Source organism: Drosophila novamexicana, unplaced genomic scaffold (assembly GCF_003285875.2).
Source record: "Drosophila novamexicana strain 15010-1031.04,08,12 unplaced genomic scaffold, DnovRS2.1 tig00000024-arrow-pilon, whole genome shotgun sequence".
Lineage (NCBI taxonomy): Eukaryota > Metazoa > Arthropoda > Insecta > Diptera > Drosophilidae > Drosophila > Drosophila novamexicana.
Window position 1 is genome coordinate 2,535,228 of NW_020824768.1, and position 23,228 is coordinate 2,558,455.

At 43.2% G+C, this 23,228-nt stretch overlaps 2 protein-coding genes across 13 annotated transcripts in view; one reads left to right on the plus strand and one right to left on the minus strand.

Moving 5' to 3' along the window:
* LOC115771012 (collagen alpha-1(XV) chain) overlaps positions 1-23,228 on the plus strand; it is a 53,317-nt gene that overhangs the window by 9,875 nt on the left and 20,214 nt on the right. For 8 of the 12 annotated variants that reach the window (XM_030716519.1, XM_030716520.1, XM_030716522.1 and 5 more), the window contains exons 3-4: positions 3,682-3,789; positions 4,204-4,742. In XM_030716519.1, the coding sequence (XP_030572379.1) occupies positions 3,699-3,789; positions 4,204-4,742 (630 nt within the window). In that variant the 5' untranslated portion in view covers positions 3,682-3,698. Of the gene's footprint in view, positions 1-3,681; positions 3,790-4,203; positions 4,743-6,998; positions 7,048-11,458; positions 11,688-23,228 lie in introns of those variants that run through there. The other 4 variants (XM_030716527.1, XM_030716528.1, XM_030716529.1 and 1 more) reach the window with 1 other exon arrangement.
* On the minus strand, positions 17,040-18,184 carry LOC115771014. The gene is made up of 2 exons (XM_030716531.1): positions 17,815-18,184; positions 17,040-17,751 (listed from the first exon to the last, which is right to left on the minus strand). The coding sequence occupies exons 1-2, from the start codon at positions 18,061-18,063 to the stop codon at positions 17,275-17,277; spliced, it is 726 nt and encodes a 241-aa protein (XP_030572391.1). The 5' UTR covers positions 18,064-18,184; the 3' UTR covers positions 17,040-17,274.

Sequence of the window (23,228 nt, forward strand, 5' to 3'; positions counted from 1 at the left end):
CTTAGTTTTTCTTCGAATATAATGAAAGTGCAACTCAATATTTCTTTATAGATAAATTGGCCCAAATGCCACGAAACAGCGAAATTTCTTGAGAATTGTAATAGATACATTTAAGTCGTGCAACCAAAAAAAAAAACAATAGACATCAAATCCGAAATTATTTTTACGCAATTAGCCGATTCCGTTGAATATTTCAATGATTCACAGTATCTATTTACAATATTAATTTGTATGCTTCTGCTTGAAATTGCTTTCGGTTTTGAATATGTGTACATATGCACCTTGAGCGCTATGAGATCAGCTTTTGGGACTTATGCGAGCTTCTACATTTTTTATTTACGTTTACGTGTGCTGTCTAACATGTCTTTAATTATTTATTTACATTTTCGTTATCATGCTGTACCTTTATTAAGGCCTAAGAGCTACGAATTTTTGACGATATCAAGTTACCTTTTGGCTTTAATCGTTATTCAGATTGACAAACATGTAGATCTGATGCTGCGGCCCGCGACTCGGCGTGCAACAGTTGGACCTGGGCCCGGGCCCGGGTCGCTCTCCATATGCGGGTTAATGCTCCGATTGGGATGTCGCAACAACTTGTTTCGCTGCACTCGCTCCACTGCCGGCTATTGGCCGCCTTAAGGCCGTTTTATTAATGCAAAGCTCTTTGGAAAATATTTCCACCTTGAATGGAGGCACTTAAATTGTTAACATGCAAAACAGTCAGCCAAGCATGTGCCAAGTGTCAGACTTGTTGATGTGCATGTGTGTGTGTGCGCGTGTGTGTGTGTGCGTGTGTCTTTAAAACAAAAGCGAAAACAAATAAAGTCAAATTTGGCATGCAAATCCTTTAAATCAAACAGAACAAATTGCAGGAGGGTGGCTAACATAAAAAAAAGGCACAATAAACGTTGACAAAATGTCGAGCGAAATGACAGCGCATTTTTTGGCGCCCCCGCCGAGGAGCTTAGCCCAGCCGCCATCCCCAACTCCGGCCGGGCTAACCCTCGCTGCGAACAGCTGTTGCTGGGGAAAGTACAACAAATTGGAAAATATAAAATCAACAGAGCTAATAGTTCACTTAGGGGCAACAACCAAGCAGCCGACGACGACGTCGACGACATGGGGTTGGGCTGCTTGATTTGACATACTGGCACACATTTGCCCCCGCTTCCTCACCTTGCCCAGCAGCACAAACACACACAGCCACACACACACACACACACACACACACACACACATACATGTGTACATACGCCGTGCAGGCGTTGTCCGTAGCCCTTTCTTGTGGCCCGCAGTCATATTGAGCCGATTTACTATTGAAAATAAATTTTTATTCGATTTTCTTTTCGCTCGCCTCTGCTACTTACAACATTTGACAGCGTTCTTGGGTCTTCTTCCTCGTCTTCTTCTTGCGCCCGCTTTGAAGCATGCAACGCTCTGACGACTTTTGGATTTGATGTGAAAGTGCGTAGCTTTTTACGACTTTCAGTTTCCGATTTGTTTCCATTTCAATATAAATATATATATAAAAATATGGGTTTTGGGGCATCGGAATCATCTATTTTGATTTGGATTTCCAGCAGTTGTTTCTGATTTTCAAATAAAATTTGTTCGCTTATTAGTTTGACGGATCGCATATGGCGCAGCATAAATCAAATATATACGGTATATGTGAAAGTACAAACACGGCGGAAAATCACAATGAATCACAAATTTACGAGTGTGAAATATGATTACATGATTTCCGTTGCCAACGAATCTAACGTGTATTTTTTTTTGATTACACCATTGCAAGCACACAGATTGTCTGCCACGCCCCCGCAGCTGCAGAGGAACGGTTACAATAAGTTGGTTAGACCCTACTAATCGGCATTACGTGCGATCCATCCCAAGCACTCTTAACACTGTCAACTGAGCTCTTCTGACAGCTACCCATCTGGCTGGCAATTTGGGCGCCTCAAGCATGCGGGCATGCCTGGGCGGGCCAGGCCTGTTCTGTGAACAGCATAAATGTTGCCTCATTATACGAATAACTCAAGTATAGAACTCTTTAAGCTTTGATGGTGTCTGCTAACAAATGTACACTAGCCGATTAAAATGCATAAACTGTTCGGCTTGCGAGTGTCAAATTTACCAGTATCTTTTCTTCTCTGTTTACCCCTTTTGGAGTTGAGCAGATTTCTAATAGAGTTATCCGCAACTTAGATCGGGAGTAACTTCTATTGTAGCTTCTCCCTCGTCTCTTGGCACATTTATCCATTTCTAGTGGTATCTAATCAGTTAGATCTATATACACTCTCAAATCTTTCATAATTCGAGTCATGTTGAACATTCCAGAATTGGCATCATCAAAATGTTATAAACAAAATGTGCTCTTAATTAATTGAATGAAACACTTTTACTTGCCGCTCACAATTGACCGTCATTTGCATAGGCACAGAGTGTGGGTACTCGTGCGTATGAGTGAGTATTGTTTTTATATAGTTGGGTATATAGCTGGGTTCTTGTCATGTCGTGTGCTACGCTAAACTCGATAAATATTAATTGTTTGCTTTTGTCCAGCGAGACAATTTGAGGTCAGCTAAATACGCATGTCTCTATGTACTCCCATAGTTGTAGAGTGTGCGCGTGTGTGTGTGTGTGATATGGCGCCCATTAATTGTATTAGATTATGCCCAAGTGAAGGGCTTGGAACCGGGTTCGAGCTAAATAAGCGTGTTGACAATTTGAATTTGAATATCAGCTGCTGCTGTTTGGGCATGTGTAATTACCAAATGAGCCCAGCCCAATATAATGATTTATTAAGTGGGCAACTACAATTTTATTTTGCCGCTCACTTGACAAACTTTATTTATGGGCAATTTGTTGCTTGAGCCCTCTGACATTTTCATGAACTCCCTGCCAGCTGGGTGTGTCTGCGCAACTCTTTCGTTTATCTTAGCTTAAAGTATAAATAACATCTAACAATTCGGCGATCAGCACAACATCTTATTGTCATTAATCTCGACAAGCAATAGGCCTGAGCTTGAGCCATTGTCTCACATATACAACTTGCCCCATGTGCAACAGTGCAACGCATGAAGTTGTTTGCCTGTAAACGACCGCAAAATTGTCTGGCTTCGAGCTTGATGCCTGCGGTTGCAAGCGGCATGTGGGGCAACGCAGGTGTGGTTGACATTGAGGCACCGTCCACCCACAATTCCTAATTGCAAACAAGTCTGCAGACCTGCAAATAAGCACGTGGCCGCTCCAGGGGCGCATAGTAATGGTCTCGTATTACCAATGATTGTGTCCGGTGGATAAAGTGTCTGCGGCTGCTTAAATTTGCCGCAAAGGTGCAGGTGCATTACCAAAGTGACATCTGAAATGGTATACAAGTTGGGCTAATACCCTATAAATTAACCATACTCAGCAGTTCCGATTGAGGCGGATCGGAGATCGGTGTCATTTAGAGAATTGAAAAAAGAGGCTCAGAATGTAAATAGTTTATAAGTATATTCTTTACTAAAAATAATAATAATAATACAAATTATAATAATAGTACTAATAATAACCTGGACTATACTAGCTATAAAATATTTATGTATTATGTATTTTAAAAAATTGTTTATCTTAAAGATACTTCTTTTCTTATTTCTATATATATATTATATTAGTTACTTTTACTTCTTTTCGCAGCATTCTGCCTGTTAAAAATGCGTTCGTTTCTGTACATCGTTTGGCTGGTGCTGCCATTTCTGGTTCCGGTTTTGGGCTCTTTCGAATTAAGTGGCCAGACCATTAAAGGTAAATATAAACCCCATTTAAATATTACATTTCGTTTTTAATTTAACTAAGCAGTTAGAAGTTTCCTTAAAACTCTTGTACAACATTCAAGACTTGACTATTAGCCAGAAAATTAATGTTAAATGTTTGCTTATTCTAAATATATGAAGCAGATAATATTAATATTTTAATATGAAAAATAACTATTAATTTAAAGAAAAACAAATTGTTTAAAAAATTCGTTGCACGCTTTCGGGAGGCCTTAAATAATATAATGATACAGACTTATTCAAGGCATATCTTAAGGCGGGCATCAACATTCGTACACATAACTTTACTTGTACACTTATTTGAATTGGCATCGATTGGCATATTTTTATCCCAGTTGCCATATTAATTATTCATCATTATTCCTTCCTATTTTTATATCCACAGATGCACTCGGTGAATATATGCTGACTGATATAATGAACAGCAATCAGTATACGGGCATTGAGTTTGCGGAGGGAGAGGATGGCTTTCCGGCCTTCAAGCTGCTCTCCACTGCAGATGTGAAGTCGCCCTATCAAATGTTGCTGCCCGAGAAGCTATACGAGTTCGCCATACTAATCACCTATCGCCAGAGCTCGCTAAAGGGCGGCTATCTGTTTAGCGTGGTGAATCCACTGGACACTGTGGTGCAGCTGGGCGTGCATCTATCGCCGGTTGTCAAAAACAGCTACAATGTGACGCTGGTTTATGCGCAACCCGACCAGAGCGCGGGCCGGAAGCTGGCCAGTTTTGCGGTTGCCCACGTGCCGGACAAGTGGAACTCGATTGCATTTCAGGTGTACAGTGACAAAGTGGTTTTCTATTATGACTGCATACTGCGCAACACCACGACTGTGGTGCGAGATCCCTTTGAGCTGGTATTCGCATCGGCCTCGGTGCTGTACATTGGCCAGGCTGGTTCCATAATTGGTGGCCACTTCGAGGTAAGTTCTGGCGGCGGCCAATTTGCTTTCACGTATAATAATTATTGTAACAACAGACGCCAACCGGCAGCACACATGTCTATTTAATGGCTAAGGGGTCGCAATTGATTGGGTAATTTGGGCAACTCGGGCATTTTGGGAATTTACAGAGCGGCGCATCAAAGACATCAAGACCACATGCCTTTACGCATTTCAATATGTACTCGAAACTCTTGTGCAATGAACTCAATGTACTCGTAAGTACAAGCAAGTACTCTTTGAATAGCTGCAAGTGGCAGCCATTCAACCATTCAAACATTCAAGCACCAACGGATGTGTTGAAATAGTTAGCTCTAGAGCTTTTCAACACACCTGCTGGCAACAATTCCACCACTGCACCCTTATGGGGCGCCAGTTTGCCACGCAGCGGCCAAATTGGCAGACAACTCAGATGTGGCACTCAGTTGGCTTCACTCAGAGCGCACAGTTTGGCTCAGCCATAAGGTACTCACACTCATAATAAGTATACGCCGAGCGTGACGGAGTTTCACTCAAGGCTCACGCGCTCTCTGGGCTATATTCAGCGCCTGTGAGGACGAAGTCTTGGCGGGCACGAGTGAAATTTTGTTGTCTGAGGCACGAGCTCAGCTGGAGCCAGTGTATCCTGTGTGTTTGTGTGTCCATGTTGTGCGCGCCATGTTGCTGTGATTTGGCTTACGTTGGGCCTGGCCGAGACGAGTGCGTTTACCTTTCAGTCGCGTTCGGTGCCGCAAACAGTTAACATGTGCGTACGGCTGAGACGAGGCAGCGCTACGTTTTTTCCACACTGCCACAGCACACGCTGAAGTCGCGCTCTGACTCGTCGCCTCCTGTGGTAGCTCGGTCTTGTTTTCGACCACGTCCTCATCCTCGGCGCTGTCGTCGCCGACGCTGGTCGGCATCGTGAAGCGTATGCGGCTATGTGTGAGCCAGGCGTAAATGAAGCCATTGCGCGAGTTTAGCCGCAAAAAACGAAAGTGATTTATGCCTAAATGAAATATGTTTGCATAATGTCCAAGTGAACCGAAACGTGTAACGTGTAACGTGAACCCGAAACCAGCCAAAAAAGCATCGAAGCCCCAACGGACTCGAGTCAATTAAAATTCAATTATGCGTTCAAAGATGAAGCAAAGATGGCGCAAACGTTTGAAATTGCGACCACTCACCTAGCTGCCAATGCCAGTGCCCCAGTGCCCCTCTGACTGGAACAGTCTTCGAGACCATATCAACCTGAACACGTCACATATCAAACAACATTCCTGGCCGCATTCGTGTCGCTGATTGTTGCGCGTGTCCCTTGCCTATATCGCGTGCAGTTGACTAAACGCCTGGCCAGATTTTCTGCAAAATTAATAAACGTAATGCTCGAGTATTACCTATAGCCAGTAAATTACCAACATATCTGCAAGCCCAGCCCCGCGCCCGGCTTGGCAAATAAAGTGTGGCGTAAAAAATCAACAGAGACCAACGCAAATTTGTTTGCCCGCCGAGCAAATATTTACAATTAGTTTGGCTGGCAACGCGGCTTTTTACTCCTGTTGCAGTTCGCGTTATTGCTGTTGTACATTTTGTGTTGTGCTCTTGTTCTTCTTGTTGTGCTACTTGCCGTGTCCATTGCCATCGCCGTGTCAAGCGTGTAAAATTTGAACAGCTCCGTTGCCAACGTCGCCAACGTCGTCGTCGTCGTCGCCGTCGTCGCCGTCGCCAGTTGTAAAAGTTTCGTGTGGACCAAAAGCGTCGCCGGTTCAAGTTGAAGATGAAAAATTTAAAACTCACAACATTTTGCCACTGCCATTGTCAGTACCCCGCGCGTCGAGCTGCCCCTGCCCCAGCAGCTGGCTCTCAGTGAATTTGTTCAAATGGAAATCAATCAATTGCACAACGCAAAAATGCATGTGGTGTGGCAGCGAGCAAATTAATTGCGCTCAGCGGGAGCCAACGGCTGGCAGCCCAGCTAACAAACGCACATTGCCACAACTATTTCGTTTTTTGTTTAAACAAATAAAGTATGCTGTCATTTGTAATTACAAATGAGTTGCCAATAAGTGCATAACTTGAACGAAATAAAAGAAATAACACAATCGGAAAGTGTAAAGCAAAAAAAAAATAATATTAATAAATAACTATTGTAATTTAATTATCTGTGATTTTGTCAACATATTCAATATTATTATATTATTATTGCATATGCAAATGCAAATACATATACAAATACGTTACCACGTGCATATCGTGTAGTTAAAGCTATAGCTTAATCCAACTGACTTTTAACGCGCTCAACTCGAAGGTAAATACATGCATACATTTTAATAATATATATATGTATATATATATATATATTTGAATATATATATGCTATATGGTTCGTACTCTGCTGGCATTAGGAGTACAATAAGCCACACAAATGGTTTGAATGTCGCAGGCTGTTGCCTATCAAATTGGGCATTGGCTGCGCATAAATTATGACAAGCTGGGCGGAGTAGGATGGACTAGGAGCAGGTGGGGGAGGGGAGGGGAGGGGAGGGGCGGAGGCAGCGGCTTTCCAGGCTCGTTGCGCCTTATTCGCGTTGGCCCAAATCAAAGGCAAACTCATTAAGGCAGCGCAATGCAGCAGCAACAACAAGCATGAATAACCAACACACACACACACACGCACACACACTCACACATGTGCATATTAAAGCAACGTTGTGTGTGTGTACGCCTGTGTGCGTAATATTGTGTATACGTAGACTATTGTGCGCTCGGTCGGCCGCCTTTGTCTTTAGCGTTCTGGCCGCCAGGCAAACGAATATACGTTTTATTTATTAAATAAAAGGCCTTTTAAGCGTCTGCATTATAACAAAAGCTATACGCAGACTTACTCTGACCTCTGGCAACAGATATAAGGTTAACAGACGGACAAAGTATAAGCCAGGCTATTGATGACATCCCAAAATAAGCATTGTCCATATGGGGCCAGAAGTTAAATATTTAAAACATGACTCCACTAATTCCTCGAGTCACAAAACTATTTTTGCGGCTGTCACAGGCTCAGGCTCAGCATTTCAATTGCGACTTCACGCATTTCAGCCTCATAACAATTCCCTCCGCAGCCCGAAAATATGGACTAGCTGAAATATGGTATTTGGACATTTTCAGCTTTTGCTGTGCAGTCGGTGCGTGCATTTAATTAAATGGTATTACGCATATGACATGTAACAACAACAACAACAACAACAGGAGTATCAAAAGCCGAGAACTTTAAATAGTTTATATATTGGTTTGCTGTGCGGGGCTTAGTTCGACTCGTGTTAAAGACTGGCAACAAGCATGAATACATACTTATATATATATATTTGTGTAGTCATAAATTTTCATTGCTGAATGTTGCGTGCCCTTCTCTCTGCGTGTGTGCGTGTGTGTGTGTGTGTGTGTATGACGTACATTTAAATATATCACAATTTGATTGTGTGTTTTGCTGCTGCTGCTGCTGTTGTTGTTGTTAACACCGTTGGCTTACATGCCAGCCCCTCAATGTGGGCTTTATTTTCAGTAATATGTAATTTTGATTTGCAAATTTATCAATTTGGCATCATAATACAATATTTTGACCCATTATGTTGACACAATTTAAAATTCAATTTAAAATGTTTATTTACATATTCAGCCAAATTGCCTCCCACAATAAGTTGTTTTCTATGTACCGCGATTGTGTTTTGAAATTAGTTTTCAGCTAAACCATTGTCTACAAATATAAATACGCGAACACAGGCAATCGCCCAGATTTCAATTATATATATATGCAAATTCTCTGACATACATTAACATGTCTACGGAATTTGTAATACAGCATTGTGATTAGATTTAATTAAATTTAATAGTACGGTCTTATGCATTTTTTAGTAGCGCCCTTCTCTGAGATTTTCATAACTTCAAGTACGCTATAAAATTGACATCTCAAACAGTTTTTTTTAGTAACTCGTCTGAATGGGTTTCTGCACAGATTATCTCCCTTTTTTAAAAAATATTTTACTTTGCTCTTTTTTAGTCTGATTACTCATCAAAATTGTAGCACTATATTTTCTATTCATGCTTGACTTTTCACAGTATATTTCTGCTCCCATTGCCTTATTTCGGTCATGATGAAGATACATGCACAGACTTTTTATAAGCAATAATGTATCTTTTATTGCTAATAAAGATGCAGCTCGTTAAATTTAAATACAATGCTGATTTTATGGTCAGCTCTGTGATTTGTGGACTCGGACCAAATGGTTGGCCAACTAAAAAACGCTTCCATGAGAAAGTAAAGCCAATCAAAAAACTATTTTATATGATTATATGGCTGCCCGATTGGGGCCTTCAAGCAAGGAAATAAGCGCACGTACCCAAAAACCCGGCACCAATAAAGATAAATTATGCAAACGTTGGACTTTAATTATACGACTAGTGAAGCGGTTAACGCCCAGTGCGCCCACTTGTTATGTAGCCAGGGAAATGCGCCCGACTAGTTGGCTTCTTATTAATTTAACCAGCTCTTTATGTGCCCGTTGGAGCGCCCACATATACGCACAAATGAATATGCACACACGCACTCACTCTCTCACACCGTGACACATTTAGTCATGTGTGGAATGGGATTTGGGGCAATTGTCAAACAGGAGGCAGAGGAGCTGCTATCGATCAAACTTGCCCAAGTCAGAGTAAACTCTGGTAAGGGTGGAGCAGACATTCCTTCTGGTGACATTTTATTGTGCTTGCTTCTTATTAAGGATGCATGTGTGACACATGTTTAACCCCTGCTCAGCTGGAACATCAGTTAGACATTGTTACTTGAGCTTTGAATCAGACAAAGACATGCCAAATGAAATTATCTAAAGCGGAAGTTTGTCTTTGTGTATGTGCGTGTGTGTGTCAAACGCTGTTTATTAAAAATAACATGTCAAAATGTAGAAGAAAAACCGCTTGGCAATGAATAGACATAAAATACACACACATGTCTGTGTGTGTGTGTGTATGTGTGTGAGTAAGGTTCCCTTTTTTAAACATGTCACCCCATTATCCTCATTAGGCGCTAACGGCTTGGGCAACAGACCGAAACGAAAAGGTCCTGCAGCTTAGATCCCTTTGGGCAGTATTATTATTTTTTGGTTACATTATGCAATGGCTTACGTTTTGGCTACCATGACAACTTCAAAAGTCATTACTCATTTTCGGCGCACTTAATTTGCAAGTAGATATGAAATATTCTTATCGCCCCCAACGCGGCTGTTGCCCCCCGAGGGCAGCCCTTTTTTCTCATTGTTTTTCCCTAGTTGTGCCCCTTTTCATTACGCGACCAAAAACGCAGTCGAAAAAGTCCAAGTAGGTAATTTCATTAGGAAACTTGAGCCGTGTCAAACTTTAAGCTTAAACTGCTGCGCCTGCTTCTGTGGCAGCGTTTGGGCTGCAGCCGTAGAATTTTAATGCTGCGTGAAGAGTGCCACTAAGGCAAGGGCAAAGACGAAGGCAAAGGGAGGGGGGACCGGGCTAGGCAATGGCAAAGGCAGCTCCACTCTCGAGTCCCGACTCTTGGACGCATAAAAAAGTTTCTTTTTGGCTTTCTTTCTGGGCACACACAAAAAAGTTTGTTTTACACCACTGACTCAACCGTTGACTCAATAACTGCCTGCCATTTCAGAGCGAGCTATATGTGTGTGTGTATGTGTGTGCAGGTGTGCGGGTGAGTGGGCGTGGCAGTGGTGTCAGTCGAGCGCGTCTGTTCGTTTGGACTGCGCTGCTGCTGGTAGACAGACACGATTATCGTAATTATGCGCTGACTGTAGCATACTTTTGTGCGCGCCGAGCCTGCCGCTTAACTGCTCGCGCCCGTGTATGTGACTGTGTGTGTGTTAAAGGATACTTTTGTGTGTGTTGTGTGCCAACTTTTACCGCAATTATGTAGGTTGAAAAGTTGGCGCTCGTTTTTTATTTCATTTTTTTTTTGGGACGCTCAAGGACACGCCAGCAGCCCCAACGCCCACCGCAGGCATTCGGCTTATGCCTTTATGCGCTCCAAATAAAAGCCGAGACATCTTTAGCATGTGGCCAAATCTAGGCAACGCGTTTTGTTGCTTGAGACTCACATATTTCGTTTCGCCATGACGTGGCTATAATTCAATATTTTCGCAAATAAACTTGTTGGCAGCTTAACTTTTCATAAAGTTTCTTTTCGTAGCCTGTTTCTTCTTATTTTCGTTCCCTTTGGTTTTTTTTTCTTTGATTTTTCTGGCTTTTATTTTTTAGCCGCCCCTTTTGCGGCGCAAATCGGTGAGAAAATGCTGACAAGCGAGCAAGCCACAGGCAATAGGTGAGAGAGAGAGTGAGAGAGAGAGAGCGAGAGAGGGGGGGAGGGAAGAGAAATTAAATAAAACGTGTTACATTTGTAGCGTTCAGAGGAAGTGGCAGTGCGAGCGTCTGAGCAGAGGCTGATATGGGCGCTTGAGAGGCGCGTGTGCCACAAAAGCGCTTGGCAAGGTTAATACGTGCCACAAAAGCCATTAGGCAGCGCTCGACAGAGGCAGCAGGAGCAGCAGCAGTAGCAGCAGCCCAGGGGTCAAATACATTCAAGCACAACATTCAAACCATTTGTAGTATGTGGCCAACCAGCAGCAACAACAAGCCTAACAACCACATCCAATTAATATGCCAACTCATGCATCTTTTTTGTTTTCCAGGCAATCGTGAGTGTTACTCGAGTTGATTTCTAGTGCTAAGTGTTAAAGTGTCACCGTGTGTAAATATCAAAATTGAAACATGGCAATGGTCATTTCGACGCGCGCGAAACTCGTTATAACCGCGTTAATACTCTTCTTCCTGCTCGGCATTGTGCTTGTGACGGGCTCGACGAAGGGTTGGTTCAACCCCAATCGTTTCAACGGCGAGCGTGTGGCAGCCAGGATACAGGTAACTAAACCAAAAGCAACAAGTCTAGGGCAGACCCTAAACTACATATCAAATGCCATATCATCAGCTTCAAGAGCTTGCCAATTAATTATAATTACGAGTCTCCTGGACAACAACGACAATAAAGCGTGCGACTGCAACCAATTTATGAGCTTTAGTTTCAGTTTTCACAACTAGTTTTAGACGTACTCAAAGTCCCAGCTGCTAAACCGTGTAATTTGTAATACGTAATTCGAGTAATGTGTAATTTGTAATGCTAAATGCTTAATTTCCTGCTGCTACTTGAAATGCAAACAAATGTCTCCAGTGCGAAGGTCGGACAGAGGGGTGCGCGTGGGTCGCAACTTATGCGACCCCAACACGCACACATCTAACCAACAAGAGGCCACAAAATGTTTAGACTTGCTTTTAAATACGCTACGAGACTGCTGAGCAAATAAAAAACATATGAAAAAAAAGAATAGAATATATTTCTACACTACACGAAAGCAAATAAACTTTATTGTGACAAATGTTTCATGACAGCCAACCATTTTGTTGCTGTCCTCATGTGTCATATGTGTGGAATATGTGTATCTGTGTGTGTGTGTGTGTTGAGCTAAAGGCATGCGGCTTAGCTTGACCAGGTGAGTTAATGTCACGTCAGTGTGTGTGTGTGTGTGTGAAACGTATAAATTAAAAAGGAAACCATTGTAATTATCAGAAAACATTGGAAGCGCTTGTTCTTCTCTGCCCCGTGGCACGAGATAAGTTGACAAAACTGACAAGGGTTGAGTGTTGTCAACTTAAAACATGAATACATCAAAATGCAATCGACGACTGCCACATACTCTGTGGTCAATGCCATAACAGAGTTCTGCGGGGGAGTTAGTCCGACTCTCCGGTATTTGCTTTATTTAGTAGAATTATTCTGATTTGTTTGTTTATGCAAATATGTATCAGAACATACAAAATAAAATTCCACTTTAGTGTGCGAAGTCCTTAACAAAATAATGCTTTCAGTAAACATTTCAGCAAACATTTATTCAGGACTTCAAGCTGAAAAGGCGATACTTATTTAAAAAAAAGGTTAACTAACGTAATATGGGAATTTTACAAGCTCAAGTTACCCATTTTATCTGTGGTTACAGGGTATTACTACTCGTAAATGTGTTCGTTTTAAGTTTTGCGCACCCTGCGTATACGTAATATGACCTTTCAACTGTTTTGCGGGTTCTGATTAGTATCTGTGTTGGTGTGTGTGCGCGTGTGCGTGTGTGTGGATTAACAGGTGGATCGCTGTTACACACAAAAGCCCACTCAAGTGGTATTTTAATGGCCTCACATCGGTGGCTGTTGTGTGTGTTCGTGTGTGTATCTGTGTCTGCGTGTGGGCCAATTTAAAAGCTCTTGCCAAACCATATTCAAAATTTGATACTTCAGCAACATTTTGAAGCGCGTGCGGTGAAAATGCAAAAATAATTATATCAAATACGAAATAAACTTTTTATTCAGTTTACTTGAAGAGCTCCACATTTAATATTGTATCAAAATTTTGCTGGCAATTAGGTTGAATATAAAGTCTAGGCTTACGGATTGTATGCCAGATTGACTGGATAAGAAAATGGTTTTCATACATATTTATTATTTGCCTGCATATCGCAAGGTAGCATAGTATGGACCCCCATTTGGTATGGACACCTCCCATTGTTTACACCTCTTGGCAGGCAGGTAACAAAGAACACAATCAACGCCGTCGCCTCGTCTGCTAATACCTGCATAATTGTTGTGCTAATTTTGCCAGCAGCACGCCCAGTTAATGTGTCTATTGACACCCGACTGGGAGCGGGTCATTTGGGTAGTTACAGTAAACTACTACGGCTACGGCTACGGCTACGGCTACTACAGTGTGCACTGCTTTGACATTGTTTACGCTTACTTATGGGCTTGGCTGGCTTTTACCCGGGACTCTGGGCCGCGACGGGCGACAGACCGCGTAGTCTGCATAGTGATTAAACTAATTTAATGCAGCTACAAACCACAACAGGAACGACAACAACAACGACAAGGGAGAAGGGCAGAAAAAACATTCATTTAAAACATTCAAAGTGTCGCATGAGAAGGACGTTGAAGTCGAAGTCAAACGACAGCCGTTAACGAGCTGACTTCGATAGACATGCCCCTTATACAGCCCTTGGCCCCGCTCCCCCGCTCTTACCAGTTTCATTTGTGCGGACGAATGTGTTTGGCAAAGTGGCAAAAAAAAAAGAGAGAAGGTAACAAAGTTTAGCAATAAAAATCTAAATAAAAGCCCGAGCACTGGCAGCGACACGGCGCGGCTGAACGTTGAACTAATAAAGTCATTTCTGCATGCTGCCAGTCGCGCGCCCCTCTCTCACCCTTGACACCGCCCTTTGGCACGCTAACGGGGCGTCGGCAGTGAGTTCATTAGCAGCAGCTAACATCACAAAGCCTCAGCGCGTTGCAGCTGTTGTTCTTGTTGTTCTTGTTGTTGTTTGTTGTTGCCATTTCAGCTGTTGTTATTGTTGCCCCCTAGTTTTTCGCACAGTTGCCACAGCCGCTGTTAATTATGGCTGAAACTCGAGGCGAACGCGCCGCGAGGCGTCTGCACGGCAAACGGAAAACGGCAAACAGCCCTGCTTCTGCTACGCTTAGCAGGGTCTAGTAGCGTGCAGCGCCACCTACTGGAAATTTATAAAAGTTACACGTAGATTGACAGGCAATTTGTTATTGTATTATATTGAGGTGGTTATTTGGCCGCCGCAACTAGCTCTATTGACTGAGTGGTTCACAGTGGCAGTCTCTGTGTGTGTGCGTGCGTGTGTGTGTGCTCATACGTATGTGGGCTGCGGTTTAACTGTGTGCGGTTTTGCAACAGCAACAACAACAACAATTATAACCACTTTTACTACAACAAGCAGCAACAACAAGGCGTATTCGCATTCATTAGTGCCCAATTAACCAAAAGCGGTGGCAATTATTGTAAATGCGTCGAATTAGACTGGACTCTTCAACACCTACAACTACTAGCAGTACACCTATATTGACCGCTATTAGCTGTGACCCCATGCAGGTGCTGCAGAGCAACAAAAATATACCTGACCAATTGCTGGTTATTGAATCTAATTGCTATCGCACAAGTTCATAATGTAGTTGGTCTCGTATGCTCGACTATTTGATGCCCTGCTCCTGCGTTCGCTGGGGCTATATCTTATCAGGATAAGTCAAGAGGTGCGTGTTGCGCAAAGTGGACACTGTCACGCAATTGCTTAACTTACGGTAAGCATTCCATATCGGAACATGACCATAAGCCATGTAGAACTGCAAACGGAAATAGCTGCAAGTCCGACAACACAATTTTCATTAAAATAAATACGTTGTTTAGAATGTCAGCAATGAGCTACATTATAATCATGCCAGATAAAATCTTAAAACTATATTATTTTCATAATTATTTAATAACGTGTTTTCTGCTTGTCCTGAATACTTCCTTAAAGAAACTTTTCCATTTTGTATGCCAGCTTATTTTTGGTTAAAGTTCGATAAATGTTAGGTCTATATATAGGTAAGCACTGCAATGATTCCATTCGATATCGATTTGAACTAGCGAAATGCTTTTTGAGCACAAACTGAAGTTAACACAGGAACTGGGACAAATAAAATATAATGTCATCGAGATAAAGAGCATGCTTCGCAGTGGAATTGTAACAAAGTATCCCAGCTTTACGCAGACAATCTATGTAACTATGTACACTAGTATGTTACGTAATCTTTTCCATTCTTCGACTCTCTCTCTAAACTGGCACACAATCCACACTCTCGGCTGGGTAATAAAAAACTCAAGAAAACACATTCCATTAGATTTGCAGCGGCATTCGCTAGTCATATATTTATGAATGTAGTCGCATTCGCTCGGCTACTCCCGCAGCTGGTAATAAATAATCAGAGTATCAAAATGTGTATGTGCACTACTGAGACAACATAAGAATTGAGCGGCAAGGGCTGGGGAAGGGGACGGAGAGCAAAAATAAAGAGTTGGCCCCAGAAGTAAACAGAAGAAGTTTGGCATGTTGCAAGTAGCTGGCGCCGACATTCCGACTCGTGCGCACATATTTGTGAATAAACATATGAAAAACTATCTTCCGTAACGTACTATATGATAATATTTTATTAAAGCACAAGTCAGGGGGGCGCAAACGTTAACGTAAACGATATAGCAAAGGGACTGAATACGTTATGCACACGCACACACCTACTCCAACACCTGCCCCCTCACCTAGACACGCCCCGGCAAGCATTTGTCTATTATATATTTATTGTGCCACGAACAAACTTGACGCACTTCCGACTCCGCCACACTTCTGCGCCCCGCCCTTCCCACTCTATACTCTATTTGGTGTGTGACATGCCCCGCGGCCACAGCTGTTGCTGTCCCCGCGTAGACACTTGATGGCATAGATAGCGTAACTTTGCAGAAGATGCGCTGACTTCTGCGGTTTGCCTGCGATAGGCACAACAAAGTTTTTGTCAGTTCTACCAGTTTTCTCGCCCCCTGCAAACTCTGGCTTCACGTTCGAACTTAACTTGTTGCATTGACAGGCAACTTGGAGTGCCAGTTGCGTTGTCGATTTGCTGCCACCGTGTGCTGCATGTCAAAGATAAGAGCATGTTGCAGCTGAACTTTTGTGTGGCAGGATGCGACTCCTGCGGTTATTTTTGCAAATTGGATGTAACCCAAGCAGCAGCAGTTGGTAAGCGTGCTGACAAGCTGCAGCTTCGCCACGCACATTGCAGCCCCCCACTCAATCTGGCCACAATATAAATAGCACTGATTTGTGCTCGGGACTTGTCGCCAACTACGGGCTTCCCACTATCTCCGACTGCGACTGCGACTTGCTGGCAGCCCAAAAGTTAAGCCCAACCAACCATACAACCCATTTGTTTATTATGAAAATAGAGTAGAGGTAGAGGGCGGCTGGCTGGATGTGTGCTTTGCCGTTGCTGCTGCTACTGCTGCTGGCCACAAAAACCTTAAACTGATGGCACACTTCACGTAGAGGTTTTTCGCCTCCGGCCCCGCTCAACGCTCAACGCTTACCGTTCAACGCTCGTCGCTCGTCGCTCTGTTGCTGTTGCTGTTTCGGAGCTGCATTTCCGCCTGAATGGCGCTTGTGCTTGAAGCAACTAACTGCCTGGTTGAGTGGGCAGGGGCACAAGTATGTCACCAAGCGGGAGGCCCTGCCCGGCCCTGCCCGGCCCAGCCACGTCTGTGTGCGCCGTACTTAACGTTTCAAAACTCTACTCCGTACATGGCACACTATATTGACTTTGAAGCATAAAAAGCTTTTCTGGATACACTCGGGGGTGCTCTCTTTATTACAGCCCTCTCAAATGAAGCCTTCACGTCTATGTGGGTGTGTGTATGCGTGTGTATGTGTGTGTATGTGTGTGTATGTGTGTGTATGTGTGTGTGTGTGTTTGTGTGTGCGTGCGCGCCCGTGTGTGTGCACTTGAGTGTATTCGTTTGGTTGGCCGGGTAAACTAGAACAAAGAAACGGGTTATAACCATTCAACAAACGAGTCAGTACTACGTCGATATTATGCTAGCCGGAGCCACGGCAGTGGCATTCTGTTCAGCTGCCACCACCGACGGTTGCCGTTCGGAGTCAAACAAATCGCAAAAGTCCTGCACAAAGCCCTTCAAACTGGACATGCGGCCGTGCAACTGGGTAAAGCTGCGCTCATCGAAGATTTTTAGGCATATACGATCCTCGGTGCCCTTGGTTTCCGCGGCCCGTTCAGAGTAAATGGTGCGCTGTGCCAGCAGCTTGTTGCAGTGGCGACTGCAACAGTTCACAAAGGTCACCATGTCCTTGATCAGGCTCTGGGCCAAGAGGTAGCGGCCAAGCAGCTGCTTATCATCTGGTGGCTGTGTCTCCTCGTCCTCCCAGGCTGATTGGCGCGCTTTGAAGTGGTCGACCACAAAGGCCTGGAACTTGACGCCAATGAGCTTCAGTTCCTCGGTCATGCCTTTCAGGGCATTCTGCGTTAAGTGCATCAGACCCTATATGGAGAGTAGTGATCCCTAAATATATCAGCTAATATAAATACTAATCGTATAACTCACATTCATCTCGGTCATGTAGTGCAGATGCGAATATATGCTGTAATCTGGCCACCAATCTGCCTCAGTCTCATTGTCATCCACATTCTGCGCTTCGGATACGAAGCGTGTGGAGACTACTATTCGCAGCATCTCAATCCGTGGCATCATTAGCTCTTCGATCAGGTTGCGCAGCTCGAGACTCACGTACAACGGCGAACGCTTTGCAGCGCTCTGCTCGTTCGGATTACTTTGGATTTTAGTGGGTGGCATTTTGAGCCAATGCTTTGTCGCTTATAAAAAAATGAAAATATAACTAGAGACTTTTCGAGCCGACTGGACTTTACTCAATTTGAACTCGATAAAGGTATATTCGCATTAAATTCGGGCCTTGACATTTAGGGGACGGGTAACTGAAAACTATTTTAACAAATATAAGGCGGTTTTAAAGTTTTAGCCATAACTTAACATAAAATTAACTGCCTACTATGGTTTTTGGAAGGCTAGGGTATGAAAGGCTAGTAGCTGCAATTTCTTTTAAAAAATAGAGCAACAGCTTACAATTATTATTTTAGTACAGGGTATCTGTTTGTGCAGCACTCCCGACTAGTGCATTCCAACTTTTCCAATTTAATTCATCACAAGTTAATTCTTAATTAAATAAAATATTTTAACAAACAACAAATCAAATCAAAAAAAAAATGTCCTTTAGCTGCTTTTTGATTGCGTATACGCAATGTTGGCCAGCGCATATACGTGTTTGCCATTGTTATTTTAAAACTGTCTGAACCAACACACGCGCAGGACACTAATACGAAGATAACGTGTTGGTTTATGCAAAATGCAATGTGCGCGTGTGTGTGTGTGTGTGTGTGTGTGTGTGTGTGCATTGCTTGCTTTAAGCTAATTGTTGCTGGCGCTTTTACCAAATGCTCGACACCATTGTTGCATTTCCGCTTGCTGCTCCTGCTGCAGCTCCTGTTTTTTTTACGGGCATCCAGCCCAAGTGCTTGCATAATCTACGTACTCTATATATACATATATATACATATATATATATATATATAAATTAATGTGTGTGTGTGTGTAGTCATTGTTTGTGTTTAAACCACAAACAAAAAAAAACGTCAACAAAAGCTCGCAGCTAGTCGGGATGAGCACAGATGCGAAGCCAAACGGAGCGACAGAACTTGGTGACAGTTCTGCCAGGCTGTCGGGCTGTCGGGTTGTCGGGCCTGTCGTGGCGTCAGTGGTGCAGCGGGGCAGTGGTGCAGCGGGGCGGCCTGCAAATATGTTGGTGTAACAACTTTCGAGATTTGTGTCAGCTCGTTTGAGAATTAGTCGTAGGTTTTAGCAAAATTAAAAAAAAAATCTGTCACTTTGTGTGGCGGGAATTTGCCGTCTCATTGTTCTGTCTTTGCGTCTGCTGCCACAATTATGTATATAGGCACACCCGCACACACATACACACACACACAAACACTCTCCCCCCTCTGTCTGAATAGACTTATAAATGTGTGAAAAGATTTGAATTGGGCTGGGTTCTTGTGGGGGGTAACTTAAATTATTTATGCGCCGCAAAATGTGCAAAGTAATTTATTCAGATTATATGCGAGGAACAAGGCAACAAAAAGAAAAGTAAAATAAAAAAAAAGGCCGCTTCAAATAAAACGAAGATGAAGCCCTTTTCAAACGGCCGCCAAGTGTCCAAAGTCAAGTGCACAAAATTAAGCTCTGCACACCTGCCGGATGTTTGTGCGGCATCTACCTCAACTTGGCCGTAAAATTTTATGTTGCAATAATTTAGCTTTAAAATCGCACCGTACACCCGACAGATGACGTGGGCGGGGGCGAGGGGCTGTGGCATTGTGGGCGTGTGGACGGGCAGCACCTTGGCGCACGCACTTAAACGGAAATAAAATAAAATTACAAAAAGTGGGCAACTTTTTGACGTTGCGATTGTTATCCTTGCCGCTGCTGCTGCTGCTGTTGCTCCTGTAAACGGCTGACAGAAAGTGATTTAGAAACTATGCCAATGCTGCCCTGACCCCTGCCCCTGCCCCTGCTGCTGCCGCCGCTGCCACAGTTGGCCACGCTGGGGCTGCGTTGTGGCATTTGTTTTTTGTCGACCATAAAGGTGAATTTAAATTTGGTATTTTTAGACCGTCTCGTTTTCATTTGTGCGCTGCCATAAAATATGCCATTGAAATTTGCAATTGAAATTGAAATGGAATTTGAAGTACAGCTCGTACAGCTTTTGGCAATTTGTAAATAAACACTTAATAGGCATTGAAATGCAGCTTAAATCATTATAACTCACTTTGTTGCACTCATTGCCAGTCATATGTGCCTCAGTAGCGAGTTATTTGCCGGATGTCTTCTCTGCGTGAATATGCTAAGAATGTCGGAATACCGTTTACATATTTAATGCGCTCTAACTGGCTTAATCAGCATTACAAAGTAATTACAGTTAATTCCTTTGTACTTGAATGCGTGTCACACACAAATACACACTCACACACACACAAACACATCTGGTATGCGGCATTTTTGTCTTGCCAGGATGACGCTGAGAATATTTGTAAACTGTTGCGCGGCAATTTGCATGGTTAATTATCTATTAACCTGCGCATAACTTTTATACAAACGGATGGAGGCGAGCTGCCTGCTGCCTGCTGCTGCTACTTGTAGATGTTAACACACAGGCACACACACACACGCACACTCGAAGAGGGGCGCGCGCACGCAAGACTAAAATGTATGTATATCCGTTTCCGCCTGCTGTGTCATTGTCGCTTTCGCTGTCTCTTTCCTGTTTCTCTTATATAAGTCTAAAGCACAGAACTGACAACAAGTAGAGAGGAAACGGAATGGAGGGGGCCGGGGCTTTTGGGGGAGGGGAGTGGTTATAAAAACAAGTTATGCTAATCTTAATGCGATGCCATTTTCAGTTGCCATTCGCAATTTAAAGCAGTCCTTTTGTTCTGTTGCCACTGCATGCCGTAATTTATGCTTATTAAATATTTGTGCTTAATTAAAATTTTATTTTAACTACACAACAGTTGCCTGGCACTGGCGACAGTCAGCCAACAGCTGACAAAGAGAGCTCCAGGTAAAGATCTGTGACTGGCACCGATGCCATTTAAGATGGAGTATCACCGTAATTACTTATAGCTACTAACCATAAATCCATGCTGGCCATTGACTAGGAAACTATTAATATTCGAAACTAAACTGAGACTCGAGCTCATGATGATAGTTAGCTTCACTTAAATCTGTCTGAGCTGTAATTATGCCGCAAAGTCCATTAAAAAGCTGCCGAAGTGTGCCGAAAAATTGTATTAACTCAAGAGCAGGAGGAGTGGAAGGATGCCTAGAAAAATCTTGGCATTTTAACAATTTCAGATTCCAGGTGAATTTCTAGGCATTTTCTAGTATATTGTGGCTAAACAAATACGGGAGAAAACCCTTTCTAATTGAACCATTTGGGCGTAGAAGGATACTTATAATCAATTTGAACCCTTTTCGGTTAATTTTTAAGGGGTCGCAATCATTCCCAATCGATCTACATTATTGACACATTTTTGACAAATTGCCAGGCTGCATGGATTCCGTTTGCGGGCAGTGTCCGTTTTTTGTATTTTTATATAGCAGAAACGTGTCTGGCATACTAGAACGAAACGAACTACTGGCCAAAAGGTTGCATACCTTTTGGCCTGACTGCGGTAGCAGGTCGACGGCGTGAGGGTTTTATTTGTTTGTTTTGCTCGCAATGCGAACCCTTGTCAAGTGCAACAGCCCCCGCAGCTGGCATTGCTGTCGTGCCGTGCTCTAGACGTACATTTCGGACTGCTCTCCTGGCATGTCCTTGCTCCGCTTTAGCGCCTCTGCCCTGCTGCTCTGCTGGCCTTAATTATGTGCGGCCCAAGACAAAATCAAATGCACACGCCACTCACATGTTCAGCCTAGGCACACGGCACACTCTCGGTCTCAGTCGCAGCCCTAGTTAATTGCTCGTGGCGCCACTTGACCGCGCTGCAGCAGCAGCAGCTCCTCGCTGCCTACTGGTTACGTTTGGGTTGACAGCTTAAAACTACCTCACGACATCGGCGAGCAGACAAGTCTTTACTTTTGGTCGCCTCTGGGCAACTTTTGATTATTTAAAGAGACCGAGCGACCATTGTCTGTGCTTGACCCTCGCCCGGCTTCCTGTCCTGCTTGTTTCGGTTGCCTATTTATTTGCTCACGCCTTTTCATTGGTGCGCCCCTGGCCCATGTCTTTGTCTGCCTCGCTGTGTTGTCATGCACAATCTGCCAAAGAGCTTGCTTTGATGTCCTCCTATCAGCAGTTCATCGCTCTCGACTCGTGTACTACAGGCCCTCTCAAAAGAAAAAAGGGTTCAAATTACGAGTACTGTTTCGAACCAACCTAAAGGGCGAACCAACCTAAAGGGCGAACCATTGTCAACTTGGCTTTGAATCACATTCCCCTGCGACAGTTGAGATATTTCTGTTTATGGCAAATACATTTGTTCTAATAATCTGGCCAAACTTAAATTGTAGAAACACAGATTTCTTTAAAATGTCCTTCACCAAATCTAAAGCCTAGATATGACTAGCTATATATTTATATAAGAAACATGGACTGCATGTTTTCTGCGCTGCTGAAATTGTTTATAGTTGTCAATTACCTGGAATCCCTGTGGCCACCAGGTAATTGTGAATGTCACGCCTTAGCGGGGGGAAGGGACAAACGAAAGGAACAAGGACCGACGATTCACGCCCCAGAAATGCCACATCCAGCTACTTAATTTCCGTTTCTAGTGAATTTCTTTGCGGCTAATTTTGTTGCACAAGCACACACACACACACACACACACCCAGACAGAGTGGGGTGGTCTTAAAAGCTGAACTGGGCCACTCACACAGTGGCAAATATTTACGTGAATGTGAATACACATACACATATAAACTTGTATATGTATAAATGGATTTTTACTGCTTTCTGTTTTCGCTGACCTGTCGTATGCCTGGCGCTTACTTTTGTTCAACCGAATCAAACCCAAGCAAAACAAGGAATTATAATCCTGTCGAGAGTTGGCGACTAGAAAATACTCTTGTGTGTATAAATTGTGTGTATAACATATAAATTTACAATAATTCTTGAATCTTGCTCCCTTATGAAATAGGTAAAGGTATCCAAAAAGGGCTATGTCCTATATACTTGATACTTTTAAGCTAAATGAAAGCCTAAATGATAAATTTGTTGTTTCTTACCCCCAATATTTTTATGATATTGTGAAAAGCCTGCAGCGGGGAATCGATATGTATCGATCTTCAAGAGATGCGAGTAGCTATTATACATAAAATTTGAAAATTTACATACATTTTCAAAATTGTCCTATACCCTGCTTATAAATGCATTTTCAATGGGTGGA